Source organism: Giraffa tippelskirchi, chromosome 4, assembly GCF_054371585.1.
Source record: "Giraffa tippelskirchi isolate mGirTip1 chromosome 4, T2T-mGirTip1v1.2.pri, whole genome shotgun sequence".
NCBI lineage: Eukaryota > Metazoa > Chordata > Mammalia > Artiodactyla > Giraffidae > Giraffa > Giraffa tippelskirchi.
Window position 1 is genome coordinate 139221818 of NC_137278.1, and position 14409 is coordinate 139236226.

At 41.2% G+C, this 14409-nt stretch overlaps 1 protein-coding gene across 8 annotated transcripts in view; it reads left to right on the plus strand.

Annotated features, from left to right (window-relative positions):
* Positions 1–11261: 11261 nt before the first annotated feature.
* YAF2 (YY1 associated factor 2) overlaps positions 11262–14409 on the plus strand; it is an 83907-nt gene continuing 80759 nt past the window's right edge. For 4 of the 8 annotated variants that reach the window (XR_014083038.1, XR_014083036.1, XR_014083037.1 and 1 more), the window contains exons 1-3: positions 11636–11744; positions 12158–12283; positions 13823–14201. Coding sequence is in view for 3 of the 8 variants with exons in the window: in XM_081593696.1 (XP_081449822.1) it covers positions 11719–11744; positions 12158–12283 (152 nt within the window). In the remaining 5 variants the exon portion in view is untranslated. Of the gene's footprint in view, positions 11745–12157; positions 12284–13822; positions 14202–14409 lie in introns of all 8 variants that reach the window. The other 4 variants (XM_081593696.1, XM_081593698.1, XR_014083035.1 and 1 more) reach the window with 3 other exon arrangements.

Here is a 14409-nt window from a genome sequence, read left to right on the forward strand (position 1 = left end):
GGAGATCTGGGTTCAATCCCTGGGTCAGGAAGATCCCCTGGAGAAGGAAATGGCAACCCATTCCAGTATTCTTGTCTGGAAAATCCCATGGACAGAGGAGCCTGGTGGGCTACATTCCACGGGGTCACAAAGAGTCGGACATGACCGAGTGACTAAACACACACAGGTATGCAATGAACAGTGTGGGGAATATAGTGAACATTAAATAACATTTTTGTTTGGTGATAGATGGTAACTAGACTTATCATGTTGTTAGTTTTGAAACGTAAAGAAATATCAAATCACTAAGTTGTATACCAGTATCTAACATAGTGTTGTAGGTCAGTTATACTTCTAAAACAAACAAGCAAACAAACTCAAAGGAAAAAAGATCATATTTGTGTTTACCAGAGGTTGGAGGGGTAGGGGGAGGCAGAATTGGAAGGCTGTCAAAAGGTACAAACATTCAGTTACAAGATAAATAATACTAGGAATGTAATGTACAACATAATTAACCCTGTTGTATATTTACATGAAAGTTGTTAAGAGTGTAAATCCTAAGAGTTCTCATTACAAGGAATAAAGCTTTTCTATTTGTTTAATTTTGCATCTATATAACATGATGAATGTTCACTTAATTTATTGAGATAATCATTTCATGATATACATAAATCAAATCATTTGGCTGTACACCTTAAACTTACAGTGCTGTATGTCAATTATGTTTCAATAAAACTTGAGGAAAAAGTAATCCTGCAGATCAATTGAGGTGATTAGTGAAACATTGACTATATGATCAAGAAACATAAAAATATCAACACAAATACTGCACCATTTGTGAGATGTGCTAATTAATGTAAACCTTTTACCAGGCATGATAATGACAAAATGATTTTGCAGTATTTTGCACCAAAAATTGTCTTTCAAACATACGTTGATAAATGGATCACTATATTTTACTGTGATGATAAACCCAAGCCATATTTTAAAGAATACTATAGAATTAACTCCTATATTACATGCTAACAGACAATAACAGATGAACAAATTTTGCCAACAGATGAGTCATTCTGCTATCTGATAAAACTGGAAAGGCAGTGGGGAAAAAAGCCTTGCTATCTAAAACATCAGAGACATTTATCTGGGGGTGAGGGTTGCCTCTACCAGGGGAGCTAAAAGCAAATGTGGAAACTCAAAACCATCAAAGTAAAGCTGCTTATCCTCCTAGCAACTGGCATGACATCATATACATGAAATCTTACTTGGACATCTTATCACACAGAAATGCTTTGATGTCAGTTTAGAATCAAGGACTTCTACATGCTTCTTAAATAATCAGAGGTTTCTATCTTCATAAACTGTTACAAAGTTCTTCTGTTAAAACAAGTTAAGACAAAAGTGCTTTTTAAAAATGATGACATCTAGCACTTGTAAATGTATTAACTGTGTGAAGAACATATATGTGTGTCTGAAATGAGGATATAACTGAGGATATATAACTGAGGATATGTACATACATATCCTCAGTTAAACTTAAAATTTCTGCTTGGAAGGACTTTAGAAACTTTCAAACCTATAAAATTCTGTTATTTCAAAGTAGTTCATGAGTTTTATAGCAATTTAGTCATGGAAATACATATCATGATAAACATTCCAATTAACTTTGGTAACTTTTCTCCATAATAATAAGAAATTATAGGATTTGTAGAGACCAACAGTTTAGGCAGCTGCTACCAACAGTGAGAGGTATTTGAGCTATGGACTTGATTCAAATAGCAACTAAGACTCCATGTGTGGATGGAATGCTAGAATTTTAGAATTTTATACCTGAAAGGGACATGAGAGATTTTTGAGTACAACCCTCTCATTTTATAAGTAAGAAAACTGAGAACCAGAGAAGTCTAATGATAAATAATTTGACTTATATTTAGATACCAAAAACCAACTAGATAAAAAGCAGTTCCAGAGTAGGAACTGGTTAGAGCCAAGTCAAATATCTTACAATCTTCAGTTGATTGTATACTTCTCTCCTTGTTTTTATCCAAAAGATGGATAATATTTATTATCTATCAACTTCTAGTTGCCTGGAAGGGCACAGGGAACCCTGAACAGAAGAAATCCTGGTATTTGACCTGGCTACCACATAGGGTTCTTCAGGGAGTCCAGGGAGGATGGACTGCCTAAAAATTCACCAGGTTGTTAGGGCTTTCAAGCGTCACTGGCTTTCAGGGCAAGGGCTGATGGTAAAAGGAAATGTTCATATTGAGTCTACTGTGTACTCACCACAGAACTTTACATATATCATCTCACAGTAATTCTATGAGGCAAGTATTAGCATAATTCCCATTTTATAGATGAGGAAACTCAGGTACAAAAAGATTAAATAACTTGTCCAATGTTACGCAGACAGCAGTAAATTGTAGAGCTGGGATTAGCAACTGTTAGTCTGGCTCTAGCCATTCTGCTAAGCTACCTCAAAAAAATATTAATAGGATTCTTTCTAAGAGGGCTTCCCTGGTGGCTCAGACAGTGAAGAATCTGTCTGCAATGAGCAGACCTGGGTTCAATCCTTGAGTCAGGAAGATCCCCTGGAGAAAGGAATGGTTACCCATTCCAGTATTCTTGCCTGCAGAAGTCCATGGACAGAGGAGCCTGGTGGGCTACAGTCCGTGGGGTTGCAAAGAGCTGGACACAAATGAGTGACTAACATACACACACACATCTTTCTAAGGGACTGTTGACAAATGACTTGTTTAATCTGCATTATAATCCTATAAATATCTAGTATTATCAACTCCACTTCATAAATGTAAAAACTGGGGGTTAGGTAAATTTAAGGTAACACAGCTACTGAGTTTCAGAACCAGAATTTGAATCCAAGCAAACTGACTGTATAGATAATGTCATTAACCGTTGGTTAAGCAAACGGTTTTGTTTTGCTTATTGCCAACATTCATTCACATTAAAATTTGAAAATATATTTAATCTTTACTTCCCTGGTGGTACAGTGGTTAAGAATCCACCTGCCAACGTGGGGAACATGGGTTTGATCGCTGGTCTGGGAAGATTCCACAGCCACGGAGCAACCAAGCACACATGTCACAACTACTGAGGCTCATGTGCCTAAAGCCTGTGCTCTGAAATGAGAGAAGCCACTACAATGAGAAGCAGGCAGACCACAAAGAAGAGTAGCCCCTGCTTGCTGCAACTAGAGAAAGCCTACAGCAACGAAGACTCAGTGTAACAAAAAAATATTTTAAAAATATACATTTAATTACCGACATACTTTTTTTCAAGAATATAATGTGCTAATGAAATGTACTATTTAAGTTGCAATGTGTTTGCTGCAAGAAATCCTTGCAAGATTTTCTGGACTTTTATTTATATTCTTGCAAAAACTAATGCTAATTCATTTTCTTATGAAGATATATGTGACAACAGATTGAAAATTCTCCTTAAACATCTGTCTCTAAGATTATATCTCAGGGAAATATTACTTTGACCAGTAATGTTTCAGTTATGTTTATGTTATTGGCAGAAAGATTTGGGGTACTTAGTAAAATCTTCAGATATGTTAAAGTAGATTTCTCTGGGTCAAACATGTTAATAAAAAAATGTTTAAAATATATTTGACTTTACTAGAGTTTCTAAGTGTAGCTCTATAATTACTGTATTTTATATGGAAATTCTGTAATATTATGTAATATATAATTGAGGATGAAATCTTTACAACTGTGAAGTTTATTACCATGCTCCCTTTTATAATAAATACAATGCCATTAATTTGCTTGACTATTGGATATGCACATGGAGTTGCTTTCCTTGCATTCCTCTTATATTGAAGGTGAAGATATGTGAGGGCACCTAACAGAGTTAGTGATGTAGTATGACTGCAGTTGGGCTTCCCTGATGGCTTAGACGGTAAAGAATCTGCCTGCAAATGTAGGAGACCCAGGTTTGATCCCCTGGAGAAGTGAATGGCTACCCACTCCAGTACTCTTGTCTGGAGAATCCCATGGACAGGGGAGCCTGGTGGGCTACAGTCCATGGGGTTGCAAAGAGTTGGACACAACTGAGCAACCAAGCATGCATGCACACATGACTGCAGTTAACAAAGATTATGTCAGTTTTGAACATAAACTGATTTCTAGGAATATCTGATTTCTGGAAATATCAAATTTACAGTCTTCTCAACAGCTAATCCAACCATACCATATTAAACATTCTCATAGACTGTGAAAGTGAAAAGTAAAAGTCACTCAGTCATGTCCGACTCTTTGTGACCCCATGGACTGTATAGTCCATGGAATTCTCCAGGCCAGAATACTGGAGTGGGTAGCTTTTCCCTTCTCCAGGGGATTTTCCCAACCCAGGGATCGAACCCAGGTCTCCCACATGGCAGGCAGATTCTTTACCAGCTGAGCCACAAGGGAAGCCCAAGAATACTGGAGTAGGTAGCCTATCCCTTCTTCAGCGGATCTTCCCAACTCAGGAATCAAACCGGGGTCACCTGCATTGCAGGTGGATTCTTTACCAACTGAGCTATGAAGGAAATTTTTCATAGGCTGTAAATTTTTCCAAAAAATTTCAGTAAGATCAATAAGGATAAATATAAAAACCCTATCCCAAAATGTTGTGTTTAAAACTTAAATGGCACTAATAAAACAGAATTGATAAGAAAATACAGAGATAAAAGTGGAGTTGGGAAAGAATAATGGGAAACCTTAGGAGAAGAAAGTATGTCAATAGAAAACTGAAAAGAGGAAAACTTGAAAAAGGTCTATTGAAAAGGCAATATCTGCAGGAAACAAAAGAAGGAAAACAAAAAGAAAAAACACAATAGGAAAGTGAAGGAAAAATGAACATAAATCAATGAGAATAATAGAAACCAAAACAGAAAACTGAAGAAGACCAGAAGACCAAAGCACACATTTTTAACAAAAAAAAGTATTTTGCCACACCACACAGCTTGTGGGATCTTAGTTCCCTGATGCGGGTTTTAACACACACCTTCTGCAATGGAAGCAGTGAATCCTAACCACTGGACTGCCAGGGAAGTCCTCAACAGAAAGATTTTTAACAAAAAAAATATGTAAGAATGGTAATATTAATACTCAAATAGCTGTACATATTAAAATTGACCCTATCATGAGGTAAGCAGATATCCTTTGCATCAAAGGGAAGTCACAGTGCAGATTGCTAGGGCTTTGGGAAAAAAATCCATGTTCTCTATTTTAGATAATTCTTTTTTGAAAGAGCTCCTGTCTTGCCATCTAGTCGTGGGTAGAGACTGAATGCCTAACCATGGAACATCCAGTGACCATAATAACTGAGCTTCCTTTTATGAAATGAGTGTTATTTGGACCACCAAATGATAAGGTTGAGTGTGCTTGGCAGAAATCTATTATCAAATAAGATATTGGATCTCAGTAAGATGAAAGACACAAGTAATTGCATGAGGAGTTCTTCAACAGTGATTCTTCCTCTCCTTCAACATATACGTATGGCCTTGTGGGAGTTTCTTATCACTGGTTTATCCAGGAGGAAGATAACAAATCCAGGACTGGTTTCCAAATAATTCTTCATGATTTGCTGGCATCCAGGCACATGGTTGTATCATTATAGTTCCAGTGGAGAGATAGTTCTGGAGAGCAGTAATAGTGGGGAAATTCTTCTAATGAGCATGATTGAGAGCAACACATTTGAATGTCCACGTTATCTGGACTGAAACACGATCAGAAATATGGATCTTCAGTGATTCACCAGCACTTGCTAACATCTGGATTGGATTGTCAGGGACTCGGAGAAGACAAGATTGGAATATTTGATACAAGAAGGTCTGGGGAAGAGGTATATGAATGGCTCTCGCAGAACACAGACAGGGTGTAAAGATGTTAGTTCCTTGCAAATATTTATCAAAGGGTATCACTTGAAGAGGAGGCTTTCAATAATCAGGTGGACAAAGTGATGCTCTCTTGATGTCTGTAAGCCATTGTCCACAGCCACCCCAATGCTTTCTTAATGGACCCATGTGTAAAGTGGTCATATGTCTTGAAATTGAGGCACTGCACAGGCTCAGCAATATTATCTGCTCAGGAAGGCAGACCTTGTAACCTTGCTACAAATTAGCTGAATTACCAAATTACCACTGAGTGCTTAACTAGTTAACAGCATAAACCAATACTCGGTCTTCTATTTGATATCCTTCTTGAAGGGCCAAGCCAGCTATCTGTTGAGTACATTGGACTCAATATGGAAGAGGACAGAAATCTCTTCACTGGGTTATACATATAGACACACACACACATATATAGATTTGCCCTCCCTGCCTATAATGCTTCTGCTGGTATCACCATCCATGGACTCATAAAATGTCTTACTCATTTTCATTCTAGTCTGTGTAACACTGGTTCTGATTAAGTACCTAGCTTGACAGAACAGTGGAGTGGCTCACTCAAGATTCAGTCAGTTTGAAGACAATATCCAGAATGTGGTTTATCTCTCATCTTTCATCATCCACATCTTACATCTTAAAATGCAGCACATGCTTTGAATCAGAGCCTAGGATGTGGTACAGCCCTTCCCATAGGCAGACTAAAGAGTGGAATAAAATGGATGGAAGTGGGAGTGGCTCTTCTCACTATTATACCTAAAAACTCGATTGCAGAGTTTTTGCTTTCCATCTCCCTAACATCAAACTCTAAAGATCTGGAGATCTTGATTCCTGGGGTAGGAATGCTTCCATCAGGAACCACAACAATGGTTCTTTTACTGGACTGGAAGATGAAACTGCCAGGATGGATGTTCAGTTCTCCTCATGCTACTGAACCAGCAGATTAGCTTTTGTTGGATGGAGAGGTTGGTCCTAATTACAAAGGGGAAGTTGTGTTGCTGGAACACTGTGAGGGTAGGAAAGACTACGTCTTCAACCCAAAATGCTATTGAGTGCACCTGTTAGTATTTCAATGTCCAAAAGTAAAATTTAATGCAAATTTCAGCAACCAAATTAAGGCAGGACCACTGAGCATTTAGAAATGAAAGACTGGGTCACCTTTTCAATCCGAATTCATCTGCAAATTCTTACAGATCCACACTCCTTTGTCCACAATTCTGTAATCAAAAAGCATTGAAAATTGAGAGCATTTTCACATTTTGCCTGATCTGTAATCTTTCAGCAGTAAAACTTGAGTAGAACTGATGTGAGGTAACTTATAGACTTTATTTTTCCACTTAGTGTGAATATTTATGTTTTGCAGAAACATTAATGCATCTGATTATAGGTTACTGCTTCAGAACTCATGTGGAGTATTAGGTAATTATGCAGTATTTGGAGCATACTTTTGAAAATCCCAAATATATTATTTATGAAACATATCCAGCCTTTAAGGGTTTCATATGAGGACTGTGAGGCTGTACCAGCAGTGTTACAAGAATGTGCTGGATATGTTAATTAAAAAAATCTTTGCTGAACTTTTTCACTGGTGTTATGGGATGAATTCTGCCCCACCCCCCATTCACATTGAAGGACTAACCCCTAGTACCTCAGAATGTGACTGTTTTTGAAGACAGGGTCTTCAAAGAGGTAATTAAGATAAAATGAGGTCCTTAGGTTAGGCCCTATTCCAACATAACTGGTGTCCTTATGAGAAGATGCGGTTAGGACACATACACGGAGGGAAGACCACATGAAGAAACAGAGAGAAGGCAGCCATCTGAAAGCCAAGGAGAGAGACCTCAGAAGAAACCAACCTCGCCGACACCTTGATCTTGGACTTCCAGCCTCCAGAATTGTGAAAAGATGCATTTCTGCTACTGAAGCCACCTAGTTGGTGGTACTTTGTCTTGGCACCCTAGAAGCTAATACAACTGGTAACATATAATTTTTATAACCAACAAAAATACCAAAAAAACACCAACAACTAAACAAAAACCTATCAACCTTTTAAAGTATGATTGGTTTAACAGTTGTAGCTTATTATCGTTACACTTCATTTTGAGTTCTTTCAGGGAGGATTTATAGCTTATTTCTGCCTAATTTATACCATTTTCTCCCTCAAATTCCAGTTGATAAGCAAGATAGCACTTCTCATTTCAGTTATTAGCTCCTGTTGCCTAATAACTGTATACAAAACCTTAATACATATCTTATTGTTGTTGTTATGCTTGTCTTATGATATAAGCTCAGAATTCATCAGAACATCCTGGAGGCTCTAGGATCCAAGGTCAAGTTTTTGATCTAAAACCAGTGCACTCAATCTTTTTTATCCACCTCCACAGAGAGCAGAATCCTGTGTACACGATCCCACACACAGTTTCAGTAACTTCTCCAGTCTTCATCATTCTCCGAAGCATAACAGAATGGAAATTAATATTATTATATCAATGACCCAAGGATATTTTATTTTTATTTTTTGGCTGTGCCAGGTGGCTTTCGCAATCTTAGTCCTTTGAGCAGGGATCGAACTTGGGCCGCCTGCAGTGGAAGCACAGAGTCCTAATCACTGGACTGCCAGGGAATCCAGGGATTACTTTAATTTTTAAAAGGTATATCATTAGTAAACTTCAACAATTTATTGTTAAATTGCTAAAAACTATTGTTACATGGCTTCTATCATTTTACCAATGATCCTAGTGAATTGCATGTCTAAAGTACTGAACACTGTTGATGCACTAAAAGGACACATAAGTGGGTAAGAACCCGCACCACTCTAGTGATAAGGATCTTTCTCTTCTCTACCAGCCACACTTCCAGATAGGTTACGACACAGTTTAGGGAAAAAGTGTGATTTTTTGTGGTGAAGTCGGAGAAGTAGCTCCTGTATCACTGTCTCCATGGAAGCCTAGTACAGAACGGGGTTTTTCTAAGAGAAGCAGCAGTAAATGGTAGGCACCTGTTACAGTGCAAGGACATGTGCTTTGGTCCTCCCCAGGAAATGAATTTCTGGTTCTTTTACAAGGACTACTTTGCAAAGTTGTAAAGTACAGTTTGAAGGGCTGTTGTAAATTTCAGCATAACAGGCTATAAGTCCTGGTATGAAAAAATATCTCATTGTAGAATTGTGACACAGGTGAATGTATTTGTTCTGAGAATATTTATTGACTGCCTACTATGTGTCAGACTATCCTAGACGCAGTGATGAAGACAATAAATAAATGTTCCTACCCTTCTTGAGTTTATGAATCAGAGATGAAGTTTATTTCATAGTGTGTGTGTGTCGTTCAGTCGTGTCCAACTCTTTGGGACCCCATGGATTGCCTGCCAGGTTCCTCTCTCCATGGGATTCTCCAGGTAAGAACACTGGAGTGAGTTGCCATGCCCTCTCAGGGGATCTTCCTGATCCAGGGATCGAATCCAGGTCTCTTGCATTGCAGGAAGATTCTTTACCGTTTGAGCCATCTGGGGAAGTATTGTTTCATAGTGGCGGATGCTATATTCTAGCAAAATGGTGATTTTCAGCACTGTGGATTTTTAGAGTGCTCCATTTGCTTTTCTTTTGATTTAAAAATACTTTGTTGCCATCTTGCCATCCTTTTGCAAGTAGGCCAGTTTTTGTTAATCTCATTGATAATCCATCCAGTTGAGGAATTTAAAAACATCACAATACCTTACAGCTGAAGGAATATGAATTGAGATAATAGTTTTAACCCCTTTATTTCACAGATGGAAAAAAGGAAATGACTTACCTAAACCTACCCATTGCATTACCGAGATACTGAAGACTAGGCCTTAGATCTCTTGTGTGCCTTATTCATAGTTCCTGGGTTTCTGCATCCAGGTGTGAACTGTAAGAAGCGATGCTTGCCAAAAATACAGGTGGTGCAATAAGTTCAGAAATGGCTGTAAACTGTAAACCTGATTTGGTTAACCAAAAAGTAAGGCTTGAAAACAGATACAAAAAACAAACTTGTGATTACCAAAGGGGAGAGGGAAGCAAGGAGGGGCAAATTAGGGATTAACAGACACAAACTACTATGTATAAAATAGATAAGCAACAAAGATATATTGTATAGTACTGAGAATTATAACCATTATCTTGTAATAATTTATAATGGAGTATAATCTGTAACAATATTGAATCACTATGCTGCAGCCTGAAATTGATATTGTTAGTCAACTATATACTTCAATTGAAAAAGAAAAGAAAGAAAACATGACTTGGTGAAAGACTGACAGGATATCTGAGCTCTAATCTGGCCAGTTCATTAAAGAAAACATTTAACCTGGTCACTAAATTCCTTGTCTTTCAAATGTAGTTAGGCTAGTTGATGAGAACATTTGCATAGTACAAATGTGCAAATTTACAGCCCTTTAAAACACGAATTTGTGTAAAGAGACTTACAAAGTGCCAGCACATAGTGCTAAAGAGTGTTTTTTTTTTTAATTAGGCCAAGTCTGAGAGCCTAAGCAAAGTTCTTGATCAGCGCGGTGACACAATGTTACCAGAATTTTATTATTAACCCGGTTATGAATTACTGAATAGATTGAGGAGGTGGGGCTGGAGCTCAGAGACTAGTTGGATGGTAACTGCCAGAGTCCAGGAGGGGACCCAGAACGCTGAGGTAATGAGACCTGGGAGGACAGTGTTCTTTTTTTTTTTAATTTATTTCTAATTGAAGGATAATTACAATATTGTGTTGGTTTCTGCCATACATCAACATGGATCAGCCATAGGTATACATATGTCCCCTCCTTCTTGAGCCTCCCTCTCTCCTCCCACTCCACCCACCCCACCCTTCTGGGTTGTCACAGACCCCCGGTTTGAGTTCCCTGAGTCATACAGCAAATTCCCACTGGCTCTCTATTTTACAAATGTTAGTGCGTATGTTTCCATGCTAATCTCTCCATTCATCCCACCCTCTGAAAGTGTTCTTTTCTTAACAACGTTCAGGGCATATGCAAGCTCGTTATTTAGAAAGAAGAAAAAAGGTCTTATGAATGTTTTCTTGATTGATTTTTTGAAGCAGTTACTGTAGAGGCCTGGGAGTCGAGAAGAGCGCATCTGCAATTAGACCAGGGTTAGAGTCCTAGCTTTATCCTTTTCTAATTATGTAATATAGAGGAAATCACCTAATCTCTGTTGAGCCTCAGTTTCTTTTCCTCCGGAGTAAGGGCAACAATTCTTACTTGGTAGAGCATTCGTGTGCACAAAACCAAGTGGCTTAAAGCACCTAGCAATGGCGCTCACTGGTGGCTCCCGCCTGCCCCCGAGGATCCTTCGGCCTGGGGCAGACGCGCCAGGCCCGGAGAGCGGTTCTACCTGGAGACCGCGGCCGCGCACTCTGGTACGGAGCCGAGCTGACCTCCGAACGCCGGCCCACCTTGGACTAGGCTTCGGGCGGCATGGCAGAAGATACGCCGACAGAGAGGCTCGGGGGACGCCCAAGGGAAGCGGGCGGCTCGGGGCGGAGAGGCGGCGACGGCGTCGCAGGCTGCGGCGGCCACCCCCACGCCGCCGCCAGCGAACTCCCCGCGAGTGCTGGGCCGCGCTGGCCGCGTTTGAAGTCTCCGGCGCGGCCGCTGGTTGGCTGGCGCGGGTCACGTGGCCCAGGCAGGAGTTTCCCCGACAGCTGGAGGCTGCGTGGGATCCGGCGGCGGCTCCCGAGCTCGGCGGTGCGGCCTTCCCCACCCCCTCCCTCCCTCCTCCCCCGCCCGCCCGCTTCCGCCCGGCTTATTATCCTCCTTATTGACAAACAGAGCGGCTGCGGCAGCGACTCTCGGCGTGCGTTTGTAGCCAAGTCATGGGTGACAAGAAGAGCCCCACCAGGTAACAGCGCCCGGGCGCCCGGGCCCCCGGGCCCGGACTGTGCAGGCGGCGGGGCCCTTGCGCCGGGCTTCGGGCGGCCGCCTCGCTCGCCGCCGGGGCAGCGGGGCGAGAACGGGGGCGGTACCGCCGCTGTGCGAGCGCTGCCGCGTGAAGGGCCGGCGCCGGCCGCCCCACAATGGAGCCGCGATGGCGGCGGCCCCGGGTGTCCGGCGGCGGCGGCTCCTGCTGCGGCCGTGCTCGCGCCCCCGCCTTCCTGACTCCCCTCCCCCTCCGAGCGGGAGCCTGGCGCGCCGGGGACCGGCGGGGCCGGGGTCGCGGCACTGGGGCTGGGGGCGGGGCGGGGGCGGCCGCGGGGCCCGGGCGCGGCCCGCTGGTGACCCCGCGCCGCGTCGTGTCCGGGTTATGTCCTGCAGGCCGAAGCGGCAGCCGAAGCCGTCCTCGGATGAGGGTTACTGGGACTGTAGCGTCTGCACCTTCCGGAACAGCGCCGAGGCCTTCAAGTGCATGATGTGCGATGTGCGGAAGGGCACCTCCACCCGGTGAGTCCCGGGCCTGCCCCGCGCGCCGCCAGCCCCCGGGGTCCCGGCGCCGAGGACGCCCCTGCGGCCGCCGCCCCCTCCCAGGACACTGGCCGACCCGGCTGGCCGAGGCGAGACTGAGGTGGTGGCCGCGATAGGAACTGGGTCAGATTGATCACGACCCGAGCGATGCTTTGCGGTGAGGGTAATTGAAGAGGCTGTAATGTTTTTTTTTTACTGCCAAGAGAGAATAAATTATTTAAGGGAGGCGTTAGCTCTACCGCGATTTAATTCGTGTCGCTGGGTGTAATGCCACCCCCACCCCATCCGCACCACATTTTCTGGATGAAATAACATTGTCTGCATTGTTGTGTTAGTGTGTAGGAATCAGAGAAAAATCATGAAAACCTCTTTAGGAGCAAACGATGTAATTTAATTTCGTTCCTCAAAAAAGGTATCTGATTAGAGAATACACAGTAAGCTTCCTTTTTTAATATAGACTCTGGAAAGGTCAAATCAGGGGTTTGTGTAGTGTTTTAAATCTCAGTTCTTTAATGTTTTATAAATAAATAGTTGGAGGTGAGCCCAGTCACAGGGACGCATTTTTCATGAAAGTATCTGAATATCTTTAGTTTGATTAAATGGCAATCTATTATACTATACAAATGAGATGAAATGATCTCTGCCTATTTTCAGTCTTTATTTCATTGTCAGCTTACAGTATGATAACAGTCTTTTAAAAAACCACTGAAGTGTATTAAGTGGATAAAGAAGATCATTCAGGAGATTCAAAGTCAGTGACATTCTTGAACTGCCAGCACTTAGTTGCTGTGATTTGTGGCCTGATATTTAGATGGTATATATTTTTGATTAAAATTTCTTGGAAAGTGAATTATCACGAGTATACTAATGCAATATACTGTTGCTTTTGAAAAGGGCTATATGATATTAACCTTAGGGGAATATATTCAGTAGAAGTTATGATTCTAAAAACGAGATATCTTGATTTTAATTAAATTTTAAATGTAGAGACATAAATGGTTATAAAAAAGTTGAAATTTCAAGATTTGCTTAGTGAAGCTAGCTGCTTTTGACATACCTGTCTTTTTGTAAACCATAATATGCTTTTTGTATAGTCTCATTAAATTCAATAAATTGTTAAATATTTTCCTGATATCTTTTAAAAAGCAAACTTTCGAACAGCTACGAAATTCAAGGGAATGTAACAGAACATACGAAAAAGCACCATTTGCTGAAATGAATGTGGTAGCTATTTTTTGGACCCGTGATTTAAGTATTTTGAAAAGCAAAGTATCTTTATATCTTTTAGTTTATATAAAGTTTGATTTGGTTTAGATTATATTTGTTTATCAATGTAGTACTTTGTACTTTTTAAAATGCTCAGTTAGCAATGTTAAGAAAAGGCAGGAACTTTAATGTGGAGACAGTTATAATCTTAATCTCTGGTACAGTATTGTTGCTTTTTGTTGTTCCCTCTCTATGTTCTTGTAGCCATTAGAAAAATACTGAAACTAGAAGAGCCTATATGTTTATTTGCAGGGACAGCAAGGAAGGGGGGAAGCTGGTGTCCTACTCCACAGCCAGTCTTGGGGTTAGAGGAACCCTGAGAAATAGAGTAGGTGGTGGCAGCTCAGAAGAGAAGAAACAGGCCGAATACCTGGCACCTGGAAGAAGAAGGAATATAGTGCACAGGGGAGTTGGCCCAGGACAGAGAAGTGGGCCTAGTTTAAAAGAGGTTTGAGGCCCACGTTGGGGGCCCCTGATATTTTTTACCGGTACATCTGAGCTCTTATAGATCCAATTTTTAGTGGTGGAAACATTTCTTGAGAAGGACTCAGAGAAGCATTGTCATTTGGATTGAAACTGAAGAGGCTCTGGGCAACTCACCAGAAGTCTAAGGGACACTGTGTTCCTAAAAGTAAGTGTTCTACACTACGACCCTCTCAGCTTCTTCCTTCCTCTCTCTGAATTTGTCTCTTCTCTTTTGATTTTGGCCCTAAGTTAAACCTAAGAGCTCTAATTTCTCTGTTATTTGTTACTTTTCTCCCACTGTTTCTGAAATGCAGAGTGGAATCCATGTTTGGAGAGAACAATGGAACAGGGCATTGTTAATAGGGCAGACATTG